At 33.4% G+C, this 27,304-nt stretch overlaps 1 protein-coding gene across 4 annotated transcripts in view; it reads left to right on the top strand.

The window, feature by feature from the left end:
* The window catches only part of PCDH17 (protocadherin 17), a 90,329-nt gene that overhangs the window by 52,055 nt on the left and 10,970 nt on the right, over positions 1–27,304 (top strand). For 2 of the 4 annotated variants that reach the window (XM_035321864.1, XM_035321853.1), the window contains exon 5: positions 24,985–25,059. The exons of 1 other annotated variant lie outside the window; for it this stretch is intronic. In XM_035321864.1, the coding sequence (XP_035177755.1) occupies positions 24,985–25,059 (75 nt within the window). Of the gene's footprint in view, positions 1–24,967; positions 25,060–27,304 lie in introns of all 4 variants that reach the window. One more of the 4 variants, XM_035321880.1, reaches the window with a different exon arrangement.

The following is a 27,304-nucleotide window of genomic DNA, read 5'->3' as shown; positions in this document are numbered from 1 at the left end:
TATTCTATTCTATTCTATTCTATTCTATTCTATTCTATTCTATTCTATTCTATTCTATTCTATTCTATAGATTTTTGAAAACAGAGGACATTTGTTGTATTTATTCAGATTTTTTTTTTTTTTTTCCTGCTGTCATCACTTTCTTTCTTTGGCTAACACTGAATTGGACAAACACTTTACCGAGGTGTGTAATGATAGGACAAGGAGTAACAGCTTTAAAATAAATAATATAGTAGATTTATATTAGATATAAGGAAGGAATTCTCTACTATGAGTGTGGTTAATTACTGGGACAGGTTGCTCAGAGAGGTTGTAAATGCCCTCTCCCTAGAAGAAGAGATGGGACCTTCAGCAGCCTGATCTAGTGGAAAGTGTCCCTGCCCATGGGTCCCTTTAAAGGTCCCTTTTAACTCAAACTATTCTGTGATTCTATGAATTAGCTATTTTTTGTCCTTTAGATTTAATGACATCTGTGTGATGATGTAGAAGAAGTAGATATAAAGCTAGGGTCCATCATTTTGTGGATGACCCATTAGCTATAGATTGATCTATAACTGTTTTATTATGTCTTTTAAATGTAAGCTACTTGGTTTGCATACAGCATGAATGAATGTCCATTCTGAATATGCAAAAAAAAGATAGGTCTTAAGGTGTAAGCAGTAGGTTATATTTTCAAATTACCAAATCAGAATTATAGCAAGATGGAAACTATCACTGTGTATCATATGAGATGTCAAATGCTTAAACTGAGCAATTAAGGAGACATTTTTACTATAAATAATATTTTCAGATAAGATTTAACTATAAATAATATTTACAGATAAGAGCATAAAAGTTTCTCTGTTATTCCTTGTTTAATATTTTATGTTTATATTGCAGACTTTTTTGATAGAAACTACCCAAACAAATGTGTACTTTCATCATTCTGAGATGAGCATATGGTACAGCTTTCTGTTCAGTTTTTATTCTTGTTTAAAGTACTGGCTTTATACTCTCCTAACTTAAAATGGGCATTTATATAAAAGATATAACAGAATGACTTCTTTTTCTTGTAAATCATGAATGGCTACTGTGAATTTATTCCTTAATAGAAAGTTCAGTCTAGTACTACAGACAAAATATTGAAAAGAATTTTAAATATTGTTGAATAAAACAAGATTGCAACACCTATAGGAGTTAGATTTTACAAAATGTATTATAAGTGCAGATACAATGCATCTAGTCAAATGTGTTAGAAATTCTAAGGTGCTAATAGCAGGCTTTAAAATCATTTCTATTCAATTGGATAAAAAAAAGCAGGCATTCCACTCCCAGAACATGAGGTTTCTTAACATCTATGGTATTAGAGGAGATATCTTATGAAAGAATTATAAATGGAAATCTACATTGTGAGCAAGCATCTAGTTCCAATATGGGTGCAAGACTGATTTTTTTTCTTTAGTAAAACAAGAAGAAAAAATCAGACATGAGGACTGCCAGTACTTACATGTGTTTAAATTCTTCCCACATCTTCACTTGATTGACATCTTCAACAAGCTGTTAATGACCCACTCTATTTGCCTTAAATGAGCCTTAAATTTTTAGATCTGATGTAGTTTTGTAGGAAGAGAGAATTAAGTAGATTTAATTGCCTTTTTCAGTTTTTGTTTTTGTGTTTGTTATTCACTATTCAAAGGAACAGTATGCTTTGCCACTATAATAAAATCTCTCAGTAGACCTTTCTTTGATTTGAGTTCTAGATGCAAAACTGTGTGCTAGTTATAATGAATCAGTATTCTTATCCAAGCTAGGCTGTTTGTGTTAGGTAACAGTTATTCATAAAATAAGAGTTTTTCTCGTACTGTTTTTCAGTGTTTTAAAGTAGTAATTTAGCAGCTGTCTTGGATAGGGCTGTGAGCATGTTGAAAATCAAAGGTGACTTTGATTCTATTCATGAGATGGGTTGGTACCACATTTTTATTAGTGTGTTTTCCTTCCTTGTACTTTGATAGTTTTAGTCCCTGGGGCACAGAGCTGAAAAATAGAGATTGTAACTATCATGCTAGATGAGGAAAACAGTGTAAGTGATGATGCAAAATGTATTGTCTCTGATAGCGAACAAGCAGAGACTGGCTTGTGCAAAAAATTTTTTACAGTCTAACTGTGATGGGTTATTCTCACCACACTGGTACCTGCTGAGGAGCCGTGTTATATTTAGTTCTTTCTTTAGTTCTTTATTTCTTTCAAGAAATGAGTTGCATGTCTGTAGAGAAGTGATGATACAGGCAACCATGGCTGTTAATACGCACTCAGCATTTTATATTCAGGCATGAACATCTATATCGGTGCCAGACACTAGTTAATTTGTGATTGCGATTGGAGAAAAATATTGGCAAGAGGGCTGGGAAGTGGTGAGCTAGACATCAAAGTGCCTATCATTGTAAGCCTTTATTGTTTCAAAATGAAGAGCTCACAATCTTTCCCCATTAGGAATGAATAAAAACTTAGAAGACGTGATAAATAGTGAGCTATTCTACTTCCTTTTATGCTGGGCATTCACATGGGCAGTACTTCACAGTATGAAATTTAGACACAATCTTCTGATGCAGAACATTATTATTAATAGTTTAGTTCCTGAATATGTATGTTGTCAGTATCCACAAATATTTATGGTATATTGAATTTGCATAAGATGGAATGTATACAATCACAAATTTTACATATATGATATGGGGAATAGTAGTACATATGGTCTTCTGGTTTGAGCAGAAATTAACCTCCCTATGCCTGTCTGTATAACCTCTCCTGTCTGTACCTCCCTTCTGAAGGAGGATAGCTGTGGATTGCATTTATCTGGTAGACCACACTTTAGGCACCCTGCTTTGGAGAGAAGGGAGTATGGCATTAACTGAGTTAAAATGAAATACAATATCTGGTATAAAGTAGTCACCATGCTCTCTGTGACCTCATCGCTGCAAGGCAGCAGCTAATCAGTGTTATCTGGTGGGGCCTTTCTATTATGTCCCCTCTCTTACAATTCCTATCTGCTCAACAAATGACATGTGATCTTTCATCTGCCTTTGTGTCTCCAATAAGCATAAAGTCTGACGGGAGCAGGAGGGGAAGGAGACTAACCTTTTCAGCTCGATTACAGGGAGAACAATTTGTTTTTGTAATTAGAGCTCAGCAGTGATCTCTGTTTATTTCACTGTTACTCAGCTCGGTGTAAACAGAACTCAATTTTGACAACTGTTTAGCTCACGGCACAGTTTTAAAGTATTAAAGGATAATGAAAGACTTATTAGATTAGCTTTTGCCATGATCTTTTAGTGTCCCAGATAATTATTATTTGTGATACAGCTGAATGGTTTAGGCTTGTATTATTATTATGCATGAATTTCTGTGTAATACTTTATATACTGTTGATGGGCACTAAAATATGCATTAAGAAGTATACATTTAGTCAGATTGAACAGATATTACTGGCATTTCCAAGTAGCTTAAATTGTTCTTTGTGTGTGTGTGTGTGTGTGTGTGTGTGTGTGTGTGAATTTCATTTCTTTTTCATTATAACTGTTCTTAGTTCCTGATTTTTCTTTTTAAAACAAATCAATTAAATCATCATCTTCATCATTATTATTACTCTTAATCATTCTTAGTAACACTTGTGTGACTTCTACCACACTCCTTTGATCCAGTCACTACTTTACATTTCTTCCCCAGCATTTTACTTTTGTCATTCCCTCCATTTCATACACTTTGGTGTTGCACATTTTTTCTTTCACAATCTCCTTTTTTATCTTTCTTATTTAGTATTTCAGATCACTCTTGCTAGTTACATATTGTTTTCACCCTTGTATTCGATTTTTCTCATTATTACCTCTTAATTATATGTTGCTTATTTCTCTGATCTTATAATTAGCTTTTTAGCTTTTGATTACCTTTTCCCTGTTTTGCATAAGGCATGTCTTTTTAATCTTTTCATTGCTTTCCTTTACACACTGTTCCCATTCTTATTCTTTTTTGCTGTCTAACACCATTCTATCAGTTTGACTGTCTCTGATCAGAAGCAATACCTCTAATCTTACTTTCTATTTCTAGTAAGAATTTTGTATACTGTTTTGTCCTTGTTTAAAGCTATGCAATTTTCTCTCTCTCTCTCTCTCTTTTTTTTTTTTTTTTTCCAATGGTCGAAGTTTGCAACTTATTGTCAGTTCTCTACATTTTAGGGCAATAATTTGAAGGTGATTACATGATCACCCTAAATTACTGGAACATCAGAGCAATAAAAAAATATTTTGAGTTTTCACATTTGAATAATTGTATTTTTTCTTAAGATGCGTCGTGAGAAGGAGCCTATATCAGTGGCTAAGTGGATACAAAACACGAATATTAGTTCAAGAGTGAAATACAATTGTATTTTCATCTCAATCTTAATGAACATTTTTGGTTCATGCTATGAAAGCACAAAGATTGCTTGCTTAGGGCAAAGAAAGCTCTGTCAAGTTTAATGGCCCCACATCCTTCCTGCCCTAAACACATATACATCTATTTTAACTTAAATTTCATAAATTTGTTTTGAAAAAAAAAAAAATATTCCAACAGGAAAATAAAGTGCCACAACAACTACACTGTGTGGTCCACCTCCCTCTTTCTCTTTTATATATTAATTTTTATGCTGCACTCATTCCAGTGCACTACCACATAGCAGGATGGTTTATTACTAGTTTTGTTCAAATTAGTTATCTCATGCTTGTGATTAGAGTTCTTGTTTATTCAGGCAAAACTTAGTAACTTAAAGGCATCCAGGCCTTTCAGACATATTTTAAATTTGGAAGTGAAAGGCAGGTATCTCTTTCTGAAGAAATCAGTCTTGTCAAACAGGAGAACAGCAAAAGAGGAGATTGCTCATCTTGCTCATCACTGGAAATATATATATATATATATATATATACATATATATATATGTATATATATATACATAATATATATATATACATATATATATATATGTAGGAAAATATATATATATATGTATATATATATGCACACCTTGCACATACTGCCAAGTTGTAATGAAAAGAGTAGTTAGTTTTCTGAAAGACATCCTTCTCCCACATTTTCATTATCTATTAGATATTCCTATTCATTCTGTTGGCACTCATCACAGTAGTCTCTGAGTACCTCCCAGTGGTGTGATAAGCTCTTGACTTAAGATCTCTCATTTTCTTTCCAGAAGGAGAAAACAGCTGAGTGCTTCAACTTTAAATTCATTCATTTTTGGTATCCTATGTCCCAGAGGGCTCCAATTCTAGTTAAAATTCTTAATTCTGGATGTACTATGAAACAACATATTCAGATTTGTGGCATTTAATCTGAAAAATGGAATAACTGAGCAAGAGCAGATCACTTTCTGCCTGGCTGAGACAGTTTTGTAGCCAGCTAGCAAAAAAGGAAAATATTATTTATAAAATGCTCTTTTGTGAGAACTTTAGAATAGAGATGTTAAGGTACATAGTGTAGTTACTATTCCTCCTCATTTATTTGATAGCCAAACTAGAATGAGAGTTTGCTCCAAAAGAATTTTAGGCACTATATCAAGAACTTGACCTAAATAACCCTCTCTCTTTCCACTAAGTAGGTGGGTATCATAGTAAGGTTAACTTCCTAATATACTTATTTAAGTAATGTATCCTTCCCCGAACACATATTACCTAATTCTTTACAGTGGTACAGTTTTATCCACAGGAGACTACAGTGTAACTGTGAGAGCTTTACAATACTTCTGTGGGTCTTTCAGCACCATTTACTCTGTTGAGTTTGTGCTGAACTAGTTCAAGAGATGATCTTGTTAAAGTACCTTCCTGATGAAGGTAGCATCATTTTTCCTGAGATAAAAAGAGGTCAGACTATCTACTACACATGAGGTGTTGGCTTCTGAGTCCATATCATGTGAATTATGTAACATGATATATATCATGTATAACCTAATCATGATACATATATCTAGGATCTGAAAGTATACTGATCATTATGCAGTTCACCAGAAGTGCAGGTTTTTGCCATGCTGGATACACATGGAGGTTCTACTATTGCTCATTTCTGTCAAAAAGGTATAGCACTTTCTCCCTAGATCAAACAAACTAGACAGACCTCATGGTTGACAATATTAAATAATGCAGAGATACAGGAGTATAAGAATAATGAACGTCTTGTCTTCCTCTTTAGATCCATCATCAGTGTGCTGTCAAATCTATGCCATGACCCAAGTCCAGACTGAATTTTCAAGAATATTAAACTTGCTTAGATTTTTTTTAGTTAACTAACGTCTTCCTGGGCTTGCTTAGGATTTAGATGATCGGTTAGCTAATGTCAGTTTGTTATAGCTGGTGTGTCTCAACATTTATTGGAATACTGTTTTTGCAACGAAAGGAAATATGACTTATTTGACCAACACACTAGTCAGCATCAATTCTAATCAGGATCAGTACTAGAAAACTTCCAGTTATCACTCTATCTTCTAAACTGCAAAGGGTATCATTCAGATTTCTTAGATCTTCGGTTTCTCAGGATATGCACCACATCTCTGGTGAATAGTTATACTGAATCTGGGGGTTTCTGATAGACACATAGCTATTGCTTATTGTTGTAGTATATACAACAATTTAGAAAGCAATTGAATATAAACTGCTTTTAATAAAACAAAAGTTTACAGTTCAGCTGTATATTGTAGGCATTCTATTGATTATAGAGTGTATTGTTTTTAATGGCGATTTGAAGTGAGATATGACATACTTGGTAAATATTGATGGAAATAAAAGGATTTCTTGGTCTTAGTCAAAAAACAAGGGCGTCTCTATATCTGATGAAAATTAAGATTTTCTGAAGGATAGACGATCAGCAGCTGAGGCTCAGATATAGTTACAAAGATTTGTTGCATCTTCATCTGGTGACTAACCACTTTTTTTTTTTTTTAATGTGGCCTATGCAACTTTTAGACAGCTTATATACAGATATTAAATTTATCTCTCTAAAATCAAGATAATTTGCTTTTCTTTCTGAGAGCTGAGAAGTATTTGATCGCTACCAAAATAAGTATGGTCAAACCAAGGCATTTGCAGATTAGTATCCCCAAACATTATATGTAAGAACAAAGGTCAGGGCAAGGTAAACTATGATGAAAGAGTCCATGTAGGAAGGTAACGGCTATTTCAAATCTATGAAGATATTACTTTCCAACAACTAGCATGTCTTGGTATAATTCTGAAGTGATGTTAGGTATATATAGTAACTGTGTCTTCTTTATTACTGCATACTAAACATAACTCGACAGCAATTACAAAATCTCTGGTTTTGATGAAGTATAGAAAAAAAAAAGAAAGAAAACATTTATAGGCAGGATTTTTCTTCTAATAAGAAATGAATTTTCTCTTTTATACTTAAAATCTAAAAAGAGATGGTTATGCAAAAAAATTAATTCCCCAGAATTACTGCAAACATACATGCAAAGATCACCTTTAATAAGTGGACATTGACTGTCAATAGAAGCATAGCGTATTGTTCCTCCTTTTTAAAAGACATAATTCTGCTTTTATATAGTCATTTTAAGGAGATATAACTGTGTATCTTTTTCAGATCAGTGTAGTCGGTAGAGGTCCCAATATCATAAAACTGCAGATTAACTAATTGTATTAGTCACTATAGATATTCAGTTAGTAGAATTCCCATCAGTAACAGCTGAAAATGAAGAAAGTTATGTGTTACTTGGAAGAGGTTATTGATGCTACTATTGATGCAAGATGTAATTTTCAGTGTAAAAATACAGTATTGCAATTTTGTTGATAATACGCATAAAGACTATCATAAATGATAGTCTAGTTGTATCAATCTCTTATAAAACAGCTCTTTGTAATTTATTGAAGATGTTGATGCATTTATTATTATTACACACTGATAATCTAATAAATCTAATAAATCTCTAATAAATCTGATAAATATATAAATTGCAGTCTGTCTGGATCAGTTCCAAGAATCCCTATTTTGTAGGTAGACTTGACTGCACAGTAAGTAGCAATGCACTACATGGCAGGTAGTTCTAAGCAGTCTTCCAAGGTAATTTCAGTACATACAAGATGCAGGATGTCTTTCAGTTACTTTTAACATTCTTTAGCATTTCCTCTCTGCTCGTAAACTCTCTTCTACTTTGATTCCTTTGCTGGGAGCAGTTAAAGTTGGTGTGCAACAAAAAGAATTTTCTGCAACTTCAATAACTTAAAAGTGTAACTATAAAGAGAGTCCTTTCAAGCAGATGCTGAAGAAATCCTTCATGGATTTATTTATTTATTTATTTCCCACAAAGTAAAATTTTGCATTACAAAATACTTTTTCTCTTGTTATGTATACACATATTTATAGCTAACGTTACTGGGAACACTGAAAAAATGTCCATGTAATCTTTCACTATTAAAGCAGGTTCTAGCATCAGACCCCATTTAAAAAAATCAAATCCTTTTTTTTTTAATATATATATACATATATATTAACACGAAGAGGGATTTGAGATTGAAAGTGTTTTTTTTGTTTTGTTTTGTTTTTCATTTGAAAATGTTTTTTAACCTTCTATTTGGGAAGTAAAACAGACATCTTTCAGAAGGACAAAGGAATGAAATAATCTGATAATCTGTAACTATCCTACATATAATTTTGCCTAAAGAAAATATATTAATCTTTTTTTTTTTTTAAAAAAAAAAATCATATTTAGTTATAAAACATTCTTTTCTTCATCTGTGTCAAATGTACTATACTACTGAAATGGCTTAATTTCTCTTTTCCTTAAAGCCTGAAGTTCAGGAGCTGCAGTTTTGCGACCCTCTTAAAGAACAAATGTTTCATATATGTGCTGGGAATTTATGTGCATCCTCCATGGTAAATTTTAACTACTAGTCACCTTTTGTGAGAAAACAGAAAACAGATAATATTTTTCCTCCAGCAGGAGCCATCAGATTACATGATGTCTTATTAATAAAGAGCAGTATCTACTCCAACTGTAAAATAATATGTGAGCAAAACTTAATTTAACACATAAATGTAAATAAAATAAAATAAAATAAATCATGCAGCAGGCAGGCTGTAAAAATATAAAAAATCATTTTTTAAACAAATCTGACAAAAAATATGGAAAATATACAATAGTGGCCTCAAATACCAAGAATATAAAAATAAAACTGAAAATATTAAACCAAACAAAACAATTCAATCTTCAGAGCACAAATATGAGGAGTTATCTATTGCTAAACCCATGGGGAAAATGTTCAACTTTATAAACTTGTTTGAATCCCATCTTTTATATACTAATTCAACATTCACTTAATAATTTCAGTTCATGTATTTATGCAAACCTGAAAACAGAATTCTCTAATTATGGTAGGTTGTAATTTGACATTTATTTTCCACATTTTGTTTAAATGTTTCACATAAAATGAAATCCATTCTATTTCTGCATAGTATTGGCTTTTGTTATTTTTCTCTTCCTCTTTTTGTGTGAGTGTGTGTGTGTGTGTGAATTGAAGTGAAGATTTACTACAATTTTATTAGTTCTTTCTCATTTAATCCCAACTTTAAATAATGTTTCCAGAATTAGGACCCTTACTTATCTTAATCAGTGAATTATTTGGAAATTCAGGGAAAAACAACATCTTGTACCTTCTTCAGTATTGAGGAACTGCTATATTTTAGTGGACCTTTTGAACATCTGTCAGTATAACATTTTCCATCTCTTTTAGGCTAAATGTCAAGTGCTACTTACTGAAATGAAGTATTACCAAATGAAGAGGATTTATCATGAAACTATGATTACTTTTGGGATGTATACCGAATTTATGTCAAAATTAGAAAAGCAAAGTGAACCTATTTTTGAGATAAGAAAACAAATACGTAGATAAATACTGAAAGACTGTCAACCTTTATACATAATGTCTTAAACAGATCTGGAAGCCTTTCTGGACTGAGCATGGTGAGAGAATTCCTTCTGCTTTAAATGGACAAACTGTGAATTTTGCTCTCTCCCTTTATATGCACTAGATATCACAATAACAACAATATGAACACATGCATTTCCCAGACTTATTTTTCAGTGTTTCCATATGTTGTAAAAACATACTTCAGTAAAGAAATATATACAAATTGAATGAGAAGCCAAAGGAAAAAAAAAAAAAAAAAAAAAAAAGCAAGCAAGCAAACAAACAAACAAAAAACACAACTGCAGGGCATCAGTGTGAAAAAATGTTTAAGCTGCCTGTTATTAACTGCTCAACCTGTTTTATGCAGGATTTCTGCATAATTATGTTAGAGAGGAAGGAGAAAGAACAGATGTTGAATAAAGATTGAAAATAAGAAAATTACACTGTTCAAAATATATATTTTTTAAAAAGTAGCTATGGTTACTCTCAGCTGGACTTTTTTGTTGTTGTTGTTGGCAAGGCTTTTAGACAGCAATCTATTTCTCAAATTCATTGCCCATTTCTGCAAGATTAAAGTAAAACAAAGTGTTTATTTTTCAGTCTGATCTGTTGAACAATTATACAGTTCCAATAATCCCCAAGTCACACTCTCAGAAAGCAGCAGAATGTTTCCTCAAGCAGTTTCATAAAGTAGATTAAATGAATATGATATCAGGTCAGAAACCCTATAAACTCTTTCCATGGGAAGTTTTTTGATTGCTTATGCAATTAGTCTTTTTTCATGCTTAAACAATAATATCTAAATAATCCATAGCAGATGCATTATTTTTCTACCATATTTATAGAATAAATGGCACTAAATTAAACATCATTTTTTTTTTTCATCCCCTTTTTCCTTTCTTACATCATGCTTTAAAGCAAACTGAACTATATATATTTTTTTAAGAATGCCCCTCATCCCTTTTTTTGTTTTTGTTTTTCCTTTTTCTCTACTTGTTATTTTCTACACTGAGATTGAATACATTACGAATTTGTGGACTAGATAGAGGTATCTGAAAAAGATGGCTGCAAATTACTTGCGGAGTTACTACATTAAATCCTTTTCATTACTACTGTACAGTACTTTTTACCCTGAGTAGATTATTTGTTTCACTGCAAGTTGAATAGACCCTGTGGGTTTGACCAGTGACCCTTAACTAAAGAAATTGAACACTTGAATGGCATTGCTACTGCACTTTTTCAGAGATCTTTTTTCACAAGATTAAGGTAAAAGAAGAGACCATTCTGGGAGAAGGGTTCAGAATTGAAATGAATCCTTTCCCTAGTGTTTTAATTTTCTGCTTGCTAATGAAAAAAATTAATTTTCAAGCATTCTCAAATTTGCTTTTTTGTTATTATTGTTGTTGTCCTCACCCTACATACCATCAAAAGTGAGCTTTGGTCTGCTGAACTGTCTTTAGGTGAAGAAATATTTTCTGCTATATATATATTTTTTTCTGTTGTGTAACAGCTCACAACTCGATAGACTTGTTTCTTGAAAAGCTTACAAGTAAACTGATGAAGAAACTATAGACTTTTAAGAATCTTATACTCAAATAAAATTTGAATATGACTGAAATTTTATCCAGAAAAAAAAAAAAATCAAACTAAATCACTGTCTTATTCTAGTTCTCTGGTATAGCTTCTAATAGAGTGTACACCATTTAGAAGAGGTATTGTAAAAAATGAACATGTCAACTTGTATGACTGCGGGTATGTAGTGTGTGCATATACATTTTCTAGATACATTCTTATTACAGACTTTTCACAGTAATTGCAAGCAAATAGTAGTAGCTCAATGTTATAGTATTCTTAATACTGCAACTGTGCCATTACTACTCTGTAGGAAAGCATGGTTTGTGGATACCAGCAAGTTGATGGATTGTTCTGTGGAATCAGAACAAATCTTTCTTATGATTCATTTTTGCCACAGATAAACCATAAAATGAAGACTGATGGAGACTAGATTGATGGAGGTTTAGTTTTTCTGCTCTTGTTTTAAACAGTAGATGTAGAACAGGTTCTTCTATTTTATAGCCTGAAGCTGAACTGTCAACATAAAAGATATACAGACTTAATACCTGAGAGCTGAGCAGAAAAATTTCTTCCTTTTTTTTTTTTTTTTTTTTTTCTGAGCAGATTAAGCAAAACACAATATAGCTCATTACTGGCTAGCGTAAATTTATTGAAAAGGCAGTTTTTGCTAAAGTGTCTGAAATACTATGTCTTGTTACTACCTGCCCTACTGCAAAACACAGATACCACCTAAGAATGAAAAAAGATTTTCATTTCAAGTCTGCCTGTTCATATTGTGAGAATTCCTATATCTCACTAAAACGTACCAAGCTTGAAACCTTATTTGTACTTTTTTTTTCCTCTGTGATTGCATGTGACTGACTCCATATCTCACTTGATGTCATATAATTGTAGTCAGTGTACAATTATGAGTTTATTAAATCCATAATAGGAAAATAAATAAATCAATAAAACCGAATTGAACATAATATGAAAAGAAAAATAGCCAGAGATGATAATCATTCATGCTTTTTTATATATACATGGCCTTCCCTCTTACTCTGTGTTTTATGAGGGTACTTACATTTTTTTGTTTGTGCTTTTGAATTTTTCAGAAAGACTGACCTATTGAGAAATATTGCATTATAAGAGTTTTTTTTTTTTTTTTTTTTTTTTTTTTTCCTACTTGTGGAGTATGGCACGCTTAAGCTTGCTAGGTTTAAAGTTTGTGTTACCTTGACATTTTTCTCCATAGTGAAATTCTGATCTGAAAGTTTATATTAATAAGTTTCCCTTCTGTTTTTCAAATGATCTCGAATGTCTATTAAAATTGTATCCAAATAAATGACATCTAAATTATTGTAGGCTGAAGATTTATAAAACATTGCATGCTACAGAATGATGTCTAAATTTGCAATTCTTATTTAGAGAGTTTAGAAGTATTGCCTGATGTTTTTACCTTCCCCTCCCCCCCCCCTATTTTTATATATTGATCTGATATGATCTGACAGAAGTATGTTGGCCAGTTATGACTAATTTTGTCCTATAACCTCTTAAAACTTCACCTTTCTCAACCTTCACTCAAAGTACAAGAGTATGCTCATTTTTTGCAAGTATCACTAGGAAAATCTGTACATGAGTTCCTTTTCCCTTATGGAAGAGGTAGGAATATGAGCAAGTTAAATTAGTTCTTTCTTGACTGGTGTAGGAAGATACAGGTTTCATTAATCGTGTGATGTAACACAGCTGGGCATGACAAGCTGGAGCATGTCTTCTAAGAAATTTCAAAACAGCTTTCTTGAAAACCACTGTGAATGAAATAGCACATTTTTATAGTAAGACTGATTAATCAAAATAGGCCTTTCCTAACACAGAAATAAAATGAATCTGATTAGATGTCAGCTCTGTAGCTGTGTTCAGAATCTCTGCCAAAATTCTGTGCAAAATACATTTCCACTAGAGTTCTAGAATACAAATAATTTTGTATTTAGGGAAGAAAACCAAACATTGTCATATATTTCTATTTAAAGATGGTAACCTACATCTATATTTAGACATTCAGAGTGGGATTTATTTATACAGCTAATTAACAATGGGATTCAATTCAAATGTAGGTATCTAGATTAGGGTGAGCATTGTGTTCTCTTTTAAGTAGACCTCCATTTACTATAATGGGAACTTAGACACCTATCTGACATATGAACCTCCTTCCTTAGAGGCACCTAAGTCTCTGAATCTGTGGGCTATGTCCCACATATATTCCTTAGGTAAAAATACGTATACCTGTCTGTACAAGCAGCACAAAATAGTAGTATATGTGGAGTGGAAGTGTCTGAGTTATTCAGCATCAGAAACAATTTGGACATATTAGTATATTGTTTTTCTCAGGCTTATTAGCTTCTCAACAAGGAAACATTTTAAGAGATTTTACATTGATTAGCCCAGAGAGTGATATTTGAAAAACTTAGCCACTATGTAATATATGATAATATTCACGATATCTTTGTGTTTTGCACATATTCAAACAAAAATAAGTGTTGTGTAGGGAGGCGATCAGCCTCTCAACAACAATTATAGCTTGTTGTTGAAAATCATTTTAAGATGTATTTTCAAGTTTTCATTTATTTATTTGTGTTGTGGTTTAACCTGGCCGGCAGCTAAGCACCACACAGCCGTTTGCTCACCCTCCCCCCTCCTTCTCTGGGATGGGGGAGAGAAACGGGAAAGTGAAGCCTGTGGGTTGAGATAAAGACAGTTTATTAAGATAGGAAATAATAATAATAATAATAATAATAATAATAATAATAGTGTGTACAAAACAAGTGATGCACAATGCAATTTCTCACCACCTGCTGACCGATGCCCAGCCTATCCCCGAGCAACTGGCCCCCCACCCTGGCTAGCCACCCCTAGATATTGTTTAGCATGACGTCAGATGGTATGGAATACCCCTTTGGCCAGTTTGGGTCAGCTGTCCCCTCCCAGCTCTTGCTGCACCCCCAGCCTTCCCGCTGGCAGGACAGAGCGAGAAGCTGAAAGTCCTTGGCTTAGTGTAAGCAGTGCTCTGCAACAATTAAAACATCAGCATGTTATCAGCACTCTTCTCATCGTAATCCAAAAAAAAAAAAAAAAAAAAAGCACCCTACCAGCTACGAGGAGGAAAAATAACTCTGTCCTAACTGAAACCAGGACAATTTGTTTATTTATTTATTAAAGAAATAACACCATAGTAACTCCAATAACTCAACGAAATTGCAAAATGTGTCTGACTGTTACCCTGATTATGAGTAACTTTTGAGACGGTGTCTATGCAAGGACACAGGACTCAGAAATAAGTTTCCACAAATTTTGCATTTATAGACAGCTGTAATAAACTATATAATTGCCCAACATAAGTGAAAAAACAGTGTCACGGAATATTAGACACTGGAGACTCTAGACTGAAGAAAGTCATTTTCAATGCCTCAGTTACCAAGAAAGCTTCAAGCAGACTGTGCCTTCCAAGACATGTTCATCAATAACACTAATACAAAGAATAAATACAGAAAATAAGCATTAATTAGTTCTATTGCTCACAGAACTATGTATTTTTGTTATCATGTTATCATTCAGATGGTAAAGTGAAATTCTGTGAATATCTAACATTTGTGTGTCCTTGGAAATTTAATAGAATTGCCTTATTGTAAAATGAGAACAGCTTGGTTCTTGGGAAAAAAAAAAAAAAAAAAAAAAAAAAAAAAAGTTTCTATTTTTATCTCACATGTAGTCTTTTTTAAAATACCATCATATTTTATTTTTTGCAGACAGTATAATCACCCCTGAATACATTGTTTCTTAATACATTGTTTCTTTAAAAATGTTGCTTAAAAATACCTCAAGATACTCAATCTTTCTGACTATGTAAAAGATCCCCAGTTTGTGCCACTGTGGGACATGATTTAGCAATGAGACTCAACAAGTCAGGTCAACAGTTAACGTGAAGATCTTGAAGGTATTTTCCAATGTAAATGATTCACAAACTGTGGAAAAGCTCATGGAGGGCAAAACTGTTATGACCAGGAATATCAGCAGAAAGAACCTGGTAGAAGGCCAGTGAATGAGCAAAGCTATTCAAAGTTTTACAGAAGCTTAAATTACCTTTGGTGGCAAATGGAAAGTCAGAGGACGGAACTGTACGTGAATTGATGCTCTAAAAATCAGGGACAAAACAGCTGACTTCCGAAGTTCTTGAGAGGCTGACAAGACATTTGATTAAAATACTGAAAGAGTATATATATGCAAGGAGGAGTTGTCTTTTTCTTTCCATTCTCACACTCTTTAAGCAGACAACTTGTATTTAGAAGAATAAATTAGAGAAAACTAGTAGCTCCTTAGCTTCTCCTGATCTGCTTTCAGGTTTACTTCACTGAACCTCAGATTCTGCATGCCACTCTCCATAAAAGAAAGCAAAAATGCAAACACCACTGGTATGTTTTGAGGATGCTACAGATTTTGCTCTGTGAATGAAAGATAAGCAGATGGTTCTTGGTACAGCTATTAGCTACTCACAATTATATCTGAAGGTGTTCATGAGACAGGACACATTTCTACAGTATAGTAAGATTACAGTATGTCCATTCTAATGCTTTAAAGTATCTTGTTAAATTATCCTCTATTTTTGATCCTTTACCTGTTTTACTGAAGTACCTGTAAAACTGCTTGTTAAGAGAAAGCATGTTAACAGGTGTCTTTGTGCATCGGAGAGGAATGCATCCTTGTGGGATGAATGCATTATGGATATAGAATTGTCTTCACACTTCTCACAATCACCTTTTTTCACCTCTTCACGCAGTGAACACATCCAGATTGTTGTCACTGCACTTGATTGCAGCATAGGAGGCTTACAGGGTCACAGCCAGCCTTGTATCTTTTGTTCTGTCAATGCAAGTCTTGGGAGCTTTATTCTCACACTTTCAATTTTAATGTGGCTTTTTAAAAATGATTTTTATAATTGCACTACATTAATAGCATAATTAAGTACTTTTCATATATGTGTACAATGCCAGCCTTGTTTCTGTAATGTATATTCAAAGATATCATTGTGAACATCTATGTTTATTTATGTATATGAAGATGATTTTTCTGACAAATAGTCAGTGGGATACAAAAAATTCTCTTTTGTTTCGTAATTTTGCCAGACTCACCTGCACCCATCTGTTTTACAGTTCCAAAATTATATGCACATCAAAGAGAAACAACAATATTAATAAAAAAAATACTAGATAAATCACTTCTAAAATTTGGGGCAAATATGAATTTTTACAGATGAACTTCATGTTTTCACTAATAGCAGTTTTTCTGTGTAAACAAGTATCAGTAGTATGTGCACTAATTCAGGAAGATGATGAGTTCATGTTTGATTTTAATTATGTGTCATCTTACTGAAAATGAGGAAATTTGTATATTCCTGCTGAATGTCAAGAAATAGTGAAAGATGGAACTACATAATGTAAAGAGTTGAACAGCAAATCTGATACAACTTACCCAAATGGGCATATAGCATACCTGAAGATGTTGAGAAAAGAGAATAAATAAGATTTTTTTTTTTTTTTTTTTTTTCCCTGTTCAAAACGCTTGATGAATTCCCCATAATGTTAGTGAGTAGAGAGACATTTAAGACAGGCAAAAGAAATCTTAAATTCAGGTGTGTTTTAGCCCTGGTCTATTACTACATTTTGAGATAATCACATGGCATGAGTTAAGGATTTTATCCATATTACAGATCTGTTCTCAGAAGGCTTTACATTCCCCATTGCAGCCTTTGATAATTCAATTAGTCTCTCAAAAAGTTGGGAGTAGCTGATAAATTCACTTTAATGTTAAATCAAGTACCCCAGCAGGTTTCTCTTAATACGATCGCTTCTCAGGGAGCTGAGCTCTAGAGGTGATACCTCCCAGACGGAGCCTTTTGCAAGGAATGTGTGGGCCTCAAGAACAGATTAAAAGAACTGTCTGTACCAACATAGCTTCTCACTATTAATAAAGTTACTTCACATCATGACAGTGATCTCATTCACTCAGATGGTTGTCCATCTAGTTTAATTTAATTTAATTGACAACCTTAGCTCTCTCCATGGATAAGATTCCATGAATATGATGAATGATCTCAGGAACGGAGAATGTCATTAAACAAGCTGATTTTAACCCTTCCCTTTAAACACTGTCTTTTGGGATTCCCAAATCTTATTGGCAGACACTGATTGCTGAATAACAAGTAGGAGGGGATTAGCTACATCTGCATTGACTGTGTCTTCAGAGAATGCTAACAATAATGCCAGTTCTGTTTGTCTACCTCTAGGAAATGAACAGAGAATATGTGTTAGATGAACAACAGGATTTAGTGTGGTAAATAGATGTATGTCCCTGTAGAAATCAGCTAGCAAAGCAGAGAGAAAAAAGTCCTAATAAGAAAATGCTGCTTAGTACTTACAACCAGTTGGCCTTAATAGGCAGATTGTCATTGACCGTACAGGACTACAGTCTTGCTAGAAGGAAAACTTGAATTTTAGATGTATTCATCCGTATCATCAAAGATGCATGTTGTCATCATAGTTGGATCAAGCTAGCTGTGATACTGGAATTATACAGAAAATGCTTCATTTTTCTATCCAAAGGTAGAAAATAAAAAGAGATGGGGAATATAAACCTGTCTCTATATGTGAAATGCTTTATTCAGTACTTTCATTCCACATTTTCCTCTTTGAAATTAAATAGGCAATTGTATTCAAAGATAACTTTTGCTGATTGCTTTATAAAACAGATTCTAACAGTAAGCTAAATAAAATGTTACTTTAGACATGTTTGTTTCAAATAGTTTGAATTAAAACAAATTAATTTCTAATTAATAAATTCTATGAAACAGAAATTTTACATAAACATTCAGATTTATTTTATCATTTCTTGTCTTATTTTATTTTTACTTGAAAATCAGAGACTTGCAAAATAGCTTCTTTCTATGCTGAGCAATTAACTCATTATAGACTGTGCTGGTTTTATATACTTTTCATGCAATTATTATTTTCTCCTTAATATGCCCCTAGCTTTTTTCTACCTAAAAACAAAACAAAACAAACAAACAAACAAAACTCTAAAACTGACAATATCTATTCCAAGATATGTTGTAAATGTCAGCCTAGTTAATCTGTCCAATATGGCTTTAAAATACTCCTTGCAGTTATTCAGGTGCAATGAACTGTGGCTGCAAAATACTGGAGGCAGTTTGTAACACCTAGCTGCAATTGAATTTATCTGAACATCATGTAAAACAGTAAAATAGTGTAAAATGGTGGTTAAAAGTAGCTGTGTTCATATAACACAGGAGCATTTGATAATGCAGATGTGCTCTACAGGATTATCGTCATTGGTTTTCATCACCTTTATACAACAACAACAACAAAACTGCTAAATAAGCATGTCAGCTTTTCAGAAGACTGTGACTGATGTTTTATGAACAAAGTTGTTGACAGTTTGGAATTCCTTGTTTATCATCCCAGCCGGACTTTCTCAGAAATGCCATCATTAAATCAAAAAGCACATTCCAAATTTAAACTGAGAATTTATTTAAAGAAGGAATGAATATTTGGGCTGATGTTTGAAAGACACAGACTCAATGAATGGGAGAGTTCAGTCCTACTGAACCTTTAAAATAGGAATTCTGAGCTCAGAATTGTTTTCAGGAATGGAATAAGCAGTTGGTGGGAATTTGAGATATGCTGATTTATACCAATACTTTTTATTTTGTCTTTGGAAAGGAGAGAAGTGGCATACTGTGATTTACTTTACTCTTTACTTTTCAGACAACCCAAAATCTGGCTCTAAGGTCCAGGGATAGCAATTCTATATTCTCAGGATGGAGAGAAATGCATGAAAAATCTGACACAAAAATATGGGCTCATTCACAAAAATCCCTGTTAATTTCCTTGTTAAGCAAAATTTTAAAGTATGCTTTTGTAGTATTTGCAGAAGACTTGTAGGTTTGAACTATAGCTAGAAGAAAAAAAAATGAAATTTAGCATTTTTGCAAATTACCCAGTACTCTGCTGTGTTTAAGATTCAGCTAGGTATGGGAGCCAGCAGAGCCTGGGCAGCAAAAACAAGGTATGGCAGCTCAGAGGAATTACTGAGGAGCCTGGCTCTCATCTTCCTCTGCCTCTTAATTCAAGCAGGAGATAGAATGATGTTTTGGACATAGCTATTATGTTAACTTGCTCTGCTCACAAAGTACAGCTGATCAGCTGCTCTGCATTTTTCTTGATAAGTTTCTGGAAACATAAAATAAATAAATAAAATAGAAATATAATAAAAATATAATAAAATAGTAAAGGGTTCTTCATACCATGTAAAACATTTTGCTTGTGTAAAGTTAGCAGCATCTGTACATCAGCAAAGCCACTCCCAGCTGTGACTCTGACAAGTTGGAACCAGTGCTGCAGCCTCAAGGACAGACTGGATCATCCACAATTTCCCTCAGAGAAGAGCAGCAAATCCCAGTGTGTTCCTTCAGGCATTCAAAATAGAACACATTGAAGCAAATTTTACTTGTGTAAAAAGAATTGTAGTTTGGCATAAGCATGGTAGCACAGTATTAAGAGGAGAAAGTAAGCTGTTTTACTTTTGAAAGGAACTATCTCAGTGGAAAAGTACCAGGAATTTTGATCTGACTATATAGTGAATGAAATATTCAGTGGGAATCCCAGAAGTTATAAATGCATGTAATTACTTTGCAATGGGACAATTTTCTTACCAACAGTGTCACATCTTGGAAAAGGGGACTTAAAATGCTGAGTTACATGCTTAAATCTCACCTACATTGAATTAGGGGAAATTAGACTCTCAACAGTTTGCTGAGTGATGAAAAGCTTCAGCCAGCTAATTAGAAAAGCCAAGCCAATGAGTGTGTATGACTCTAATACAGAAACAGGTATCTTCAGGATATGAACTCTGTGCATTCATTGAAAATAGGTAGGCCTGTCTGGGAAGTACTTTAGATCTGGAGTGTATCACCAAATACAGAATGACTCGCTGAAACCATCCTTCTCCATTGTCTCTAAAGACAACATAAAAATTCTAGTTAATTTTAATTGCAGGAAATTTGATTATGTGTTTTTCTCTGTTCCTTGAAAGAGATTATCATCTCTCTTTTAGCTGCTGTTAGGAATCTGGTGAAATATTATTTTTTCTAAAAAATGGATTGACAGGAACTCTCCTAGAATTTTGTAAATTAGTTGTAAGATCTAGTTTTGTTCCCTGTTGCATTCTAGTAAAAGCTTAAAGAAGAGGGCTGACGAAACCATGTCTTGCCTTCCTATTCACTAGGATTTAATGTATGGTAAGAGCTGCAGGTTCGAACAAATCTTCTGGCGAATACATAGTTAAATTCTCCCACTCTGTGGGTGAATTTCTGGGTGTGCAAAAGGTGCAGACCAATGCTATTCACAATAAAAATTTAAAGTGACCACCATGTAAAACGGCACTTTAGAAATGTTTGTGTCCAGTAAATGAGACCTTTCAAAAAATGTCAGCTGTAGGAATGCATATCTTTTCCCTGAATCCCAAACAGACTTAGACTGGCATATTAATTAAAAAAAAAACTATATAAAAGGAAAGATCATGCTTAATAATTGTACTTAACACAAATAAGTTCTAGTAAAAGACTTGAGCATATTTTATTTGTTAGCATGGATAATGTCAGATATCAAATTACCAGTTCTTTTAAACTTTTTTCTTTTTTTTTCTTTCTTTTTTTTTTTCTTTTTTTTTTTAATGAATGAATTAATTTCTGTGTTTTCCAAATTAGAAGGAAAAACAAACAAACAAACAAACAAAAAACTTTTTCTGGGGGTTTTGAGGTGAACATTCACAGAAAGGCTAAAATAACTTCAAAAAGTCTTCAGTTTAGTGTTCATTCTATGCAGCTACCTCCATCTTTTAGATTATTACTGTTCTGCATGGTCTGCCTAACCAAAGAATAGGATTTTCCATGCTCTTTGATCTCTTCAAAATATATTGGAATCTGAAATCAAGTGCTTTGCCTGAGTTTGACTTTGCTTGCAACAGTGAGCTGAATAATGTACTATTTAGAGTCCTCCTAATATCATCTAAAAAAAAAAAAAAATCTTCAGAATTGATCTGGCTATAATTGGGTGCTCTGAAGACATGATGTGTGAATAAAAGAATGAGGAGCAACAATCAAGAAAGTTTTTAAAACAGAGAGAGAGAATAAATAGAAAAAAGAATACCAGCTAAAACATTTATAGAGGAAACAACCCTATATGATTAAGAGGCTGTACAAAGTGCCAAAAGTCATTCTAAGAAAAGAGCACAATTTGTATAAAATGTTCAGAAGGCAGAGCTAAAATATTTTGTTGATAGCCATAGTGCAGCTCTTTGCATATATTGTCAATAATGCAAAAAATAGTTCTACAAAACACAAATATCCTTTCATTTATTTCATTCACATTAATCATCTAGGTTAGAGGTTTTCTACATAGTAATACTAGGGACAATTAAGACTGTTTAACACAGAGACAGATGCCAGATGTATGCATGTAACAGTTACAGAGGAAGCATATGCATAGTATCAACTCTACAAATAGTTGAGCTCCCTAGGCACTCAACAGTTTTGAAGCTAAGGGAGGGATTGTTTTTATGTTATAACATTTTCCCTTGGTGCTAGCAAATTAGCTGCCTTGTATCCATCTTCAGCTGCAACTGCAGAGTCACTTGAGAGCTTACAAATAAGTTTAGAGCTCAGCTAAACTGCTTCTTAGATACCTAAGAAGCAGGATATGCACTATGTGCATGATGTAACAGATGAACTAAAGAAAAAGGAAAAAAAAAAAAAAAGTTGATTTTTTTTCTTCACATAAGACAATTTCTTCATACCTTCATTACTTACAGAATTTGTGCAAGGTCATATCTTCTTGATCCTGGAGAGATAAGAAAGTGATATAGATTAGGGTTTTTGATGAAGGATCTGTGGAAATGAAGGCACGAATACTCTGAAGTCATTTTCAGAGTCTTTCAGAGATTTATAGTTCATGGAGAACCTGAAAATATGTTATTTAATCTGTTTATATGTACAATCCTCTTTGCCAAACTAGTCATATTTAGAGAGTCAGATTTCAAAAAGGCATCATTCATTATTCTTTCTGATTGATCTAATTAGAGCATCATTCAGGCAGAAACCTAAGATAGCATTATGAAACTCAAATTCCTAAAAGAGTGCGGATGCTTCATAAATTGGAATAAGGTTAATCCCATTCTGGAGATCTCTTTTGAAGGTGGTAATAAAACACAACACCAGCAATCTGCTAAACAATAGTCTAGGGCACAATATAATCAAACAATAATGAATATGCTACTTGTCATGCTATAAGGGAGACTCCATATGAAACTGGTAAATCATTTCTTTTTTTCCTAGGAAGACATTTCTGTGTCTGTATGTCCAAATGAGATTTCCTTAAGGAGGAGCATCAAGGAAGTTGTTCTTCCAACTGTTCTGTCAGATGCATTTCACCTCCCATGAAGCCCAAGTGTATGACCCTTATACAATATCAACCTTTTAAAACAGAGAATGATACCCAGTGGGTTTTTCTATCTATCAGTATAAAACAGACATGGTCTTATTATGTCTTGTAAAGGGGATTTTAAATATAAATCCAGGCATGCTGGCAGGAATGCGGGGAAAGCTGTATTCTTTTTCACCAAAGTAGCCAGATTTTGAATGGTTCAACACCTGTGGTGCTGTTAAATTTTGTTGTTGTTTGTGTGTGAAATTTTGCAAAGGAAAACAGATAGTATCTGAAAAGCTTTAATGTGTTGATTCTGTATTGGATAAAATCCTCCTCCTACACAGAACCTGATACACTTCCATTCAACAGAACCTACCTTTAGTCAGGATGTAAATAGAGCTATCAGAGGATATAGAAATAGATTTCTTCAGAAGCCTGATTCTCTACACAGTGGCACCCTCATCAGTCAATGTCTGTAAACAAGTTGTCATATCCAAATATGAGACAAGCTTACAAAGCAAAAAGCTTAGTGCTTTCTAATTGAAGATCTGTATACTGAGATAATTGGTAACTGGTGAAGGTTCAGTACTACAATATATAGCTAATCATTGATGGCTTGATGGTGTGACAGATGGGGATAGCTTCTTTAAATTATGGAGTTTTTATATTGGTATTTTCAGGAAATGTCAACAGCATGATTATATTTTCATTAATGTTGTCTTTCCTTCCTATTCATTGCTTTTGTTTGTCATAATCACTTGTCTCTAACTGTACACTCTATTATTATTTGTATAGGACACAGCATAATGGGGCTGGCTTAATGATTGGATTCCTAAACATTGCTGCAGTACAATATACAGTGCTTAGAATTTACTAAATATTACAAATTAGATATGGAAATCATTGATATTGCAATTATGACTAGCTCACAATAAAGTTAACAAAATTTTTATTTTAATTTTTATATGAATGTCACGCAAATTCTGCTAAGGATTGCACAAATTCATCTAAGTTTCAGTTATGAGTTATTCCACTTTATGTGTCAGCTCTGAAAAAAATCCCAAAATAAAATCTGTGGAACTGCCTTGATCAAGAATAAGAAAATGTATTATACTAAAAATATTCTTTTTAACAGATCCTCAAACCTATTCTCTTCTGTTAATCACTGCAGTTTTGTTTCTCTTCTTTTCCAGGAAACAGCTTTTGGGCTCTACAACAAAGATTTACTGTTTAAAACTGTGAATTTGTCAGGTCACTAAAGTCTCCCTGTAGCTTCTTAGCTAAGTGCAGAGCCGGCATAGCTAGCCCTTGTACATTCCTGCCTGCAGTGCTGGGCTAGGAAGAGTTTTTTATGGCGAAGAGGCCAAAATATATTTTCATGGCTGTCATATGGTAATTTTACTGCAAATTAGAGTAGGTGCCAGTCTGACTTACAGGCAAACTTTGGAAAACAAAGCTGGGTTTCCAAAGGTTTATCAGCCTCTCCTCTTTCTCCTCTAATGGGAAGAAATTATTACTTACATGGGCACTGCTTTTTACCTTCTGCCACAGACTGATAGGAAAGCAAATAATGAAGCACCCAGAAGCATGCCCTCTCCTTTCTTCTATGTGATTTTGTCAAGGTGCAATAGAAAATAAGTGTCAGTTTCTAAGGCAGCTCCTCTCCCATTAGGTCTGTTGGGGTTTGTTGGGGAGGTGTCCCTTGCATTTGCCATCTCAGTGCATGGGGCTGGAATATACTGTCAGTTCACTATCAACTATAAATGACCGTGTTTTTACAGTCACTTTTGAGAACGATAGCAAGAAGTGTCAAAGGCCATGAGCTATGCCCAGAACACAGATAAAAGCTGTTTTTCTGCTTTGGAAGTTTTGACGTTATTGGGAATTTGGGAAGCAGAGCCTATACCTGTCTGTGACTCACAGGTTTGATTTGCCTCCAGAACAGCAAGGCAGAGGCCAAAGACCCATTGTTGGGATCTGTGGACCAGCCCGCTGTGAGGATGGAAAATTTTCAGGTAACAGAAATACTTTCTTGCTGTTATGCTGACTTTAAGTAAAAATATATGATTGTCATTAAATTGTAAATATGAATTTAAAGCACATTTCCATAAAAGGAAATGTTAAATATTCTGTAGTACTTATTGTAATCCTGAAATATTTCTCTAATATTTATGGTCTGGGACAACTGTGAGCTAGAATTAAATCCATAAACCCACCTGTTTTTTATTGTTTTTAAAGTGTTTTATGCTATGCCAATATTAGAAATATAATTTATTTATCCTCTGTTCAAAAAACAAGCAAGCAAGCAAACAAAACAAAACACTGAGTACAAACAACAACAACAACAACCAAAGGAAAATTATAAGGATTACAGGCATAAATGCTTTAGTTATAATATCAGGAAAGGACTGCATGATCCAAGGGGTTTACAAAGTGGCAGCCTGTTCTTATTTTACTGCCAGTCATTTTGCTAATCTGAGCTACATAATTGCTTTGCCTAACTGAAAGGAGCCTTTAAACAGACAAGCCAATAAAAATACTCAGATTGGAGACAGTTCTGCTTAATAACAGTAAGCATGTGTATAGAAGTATTTGTTTACCTCTGCTCATTTATGTCAAAATCAATTGTAATTAAACAGGAATCTAACCACAGAAGTAGTGCTAGCTGGTTGTCCTCATCAGAAGTGTCATATAACCCTAGTCTTTAGGCCATGTCAAAGAAGCACATTTATTCCCATCCTGTAATAAATACCTACTTACAGTCATTTCAGTTCTTTAGTAAAGGCAATTGTCTGTCTCAAATAAAAAGAAGGTTTTCAGGTATATTGCAGGAATTACTGAAATTATGAAACCAGAGTTATTTATATTCTCCTTTGAACGTCAGATATAATTTATTGTCCATTTGTTTACACATGTTTACAGAAAATACAGACCTTCCATATCTATTTCATGGTATTAAAATATATAAATTGTACTTTATGAGTCTAAAGCATATACTACCTCTGACCCCCCACCCCCACTCCCCAACCCCCGCAATGCACACCCATAGTATACTTGTCATCAGACCAGAGGAATATATACTACAGATAATTTTATACCTTGGTTCATTATTGATTGAATTCTAAATGGAAATGTTTTCAGTAATGAACACAAATTCACAAAATTAAGGGTAAAATAAGTCTGTCTCATAGGGAATCAGTGTGAACTCCATGCATGTCTTCAAAGGTTAATCCTTTTCTTTGTAACGTGAAACAAGGGCGAGAAACACCTGAATTACTACTTATTCTATAAAGTAATGAAGGATAGAACATTGCAAGAGTGAGGCAAATAGCATCATCAGTGTGAAACTGCATGCTTCAAAAAGAAGGTGCACTTTTTGGGATCAGTCCTCTCCTGAATTTTTCATTTGGAGCTGTTAGTCCTTGAGACGTTCCAGTGAACATCTTATTTTTTAGCTTCCAAATTTATAGAAGGGGAAAAAAAATAAATCTATTAGGAGGAGGTGTTCATGTGATAGTAGAAGCTAGGTGTCAACTATTAATAGAGAAAAATTGAGTAAATGGGTAAAACAAGAAGGCTAAGTAGCATTTCCTGGGACTGTCAAATACAACAAAGGCTACTGTTATTTGAAAATATTCAGTATTATTTGTGCATTTTTTTAGTCATATTTTTATTTATCCTCCTTTGATAAGCATATGTTAATATAGAACTACATTTTTTTTTTTTACATTTTGTAACAAGTTCTTAGAAAAGAATGCACTTAAATGACCATTTAACAAGTCAAATTTTATAAATTAAGTGTCAAATTCTGTCTACTTTGCTTCACTTTTAACACAATTTGATAAAAACATTTACAGGTGTAGGGAGGAATATGATTATATATATATATGTATGCATGTGTGTGTATCTGTCCAAACTTACATGTATGGGATGTATACACATATACATATATTTAAAATCTGTTTTTCACTATACACAAACTTGGACATTTATTGTTACATTATATAGAGCTCTTTCATACAAATTGCAGTGTTCTTCAAGTTAAAAACATTGCACATGAAATATTTATTTAAAGTATTTAAATGCTGAGGTTGTACACATGTTGTTTACATTTGATTCACTTTATAGCTTCCTGTGTGTAATTTAAATAATTAGGGTCAAATTAAACTGGAAAACAATGAATTTATGAACTCTGATTATGCTGAGTCACTGCCTTTTCTTTTCTTTTCTTTTCTTTTCTTTTCTTTTCTTTTCTTTTCT

Source organism: Oxyura jamaicensis, chromosome 1 (assembly GCF_011077185.1).
Source record: "Oxyura jamaicensis isolate SHBP4307 breed ruddy duck chromosome 1, BPBGC_Ojam_1.0, whole genome shotgun sequence".
Lineage (NCBI taxonomy): Eukaryota > Metazoa > Chordata > Aves > Anseriformes > Anatidae > Oxyura > Oxyura jamaicensis.
The sequence above is the reverse complement of the archived record's forward strand: the minus strand, read 5'-3'. Positions and strand labels throughout refer to the sequence as shown.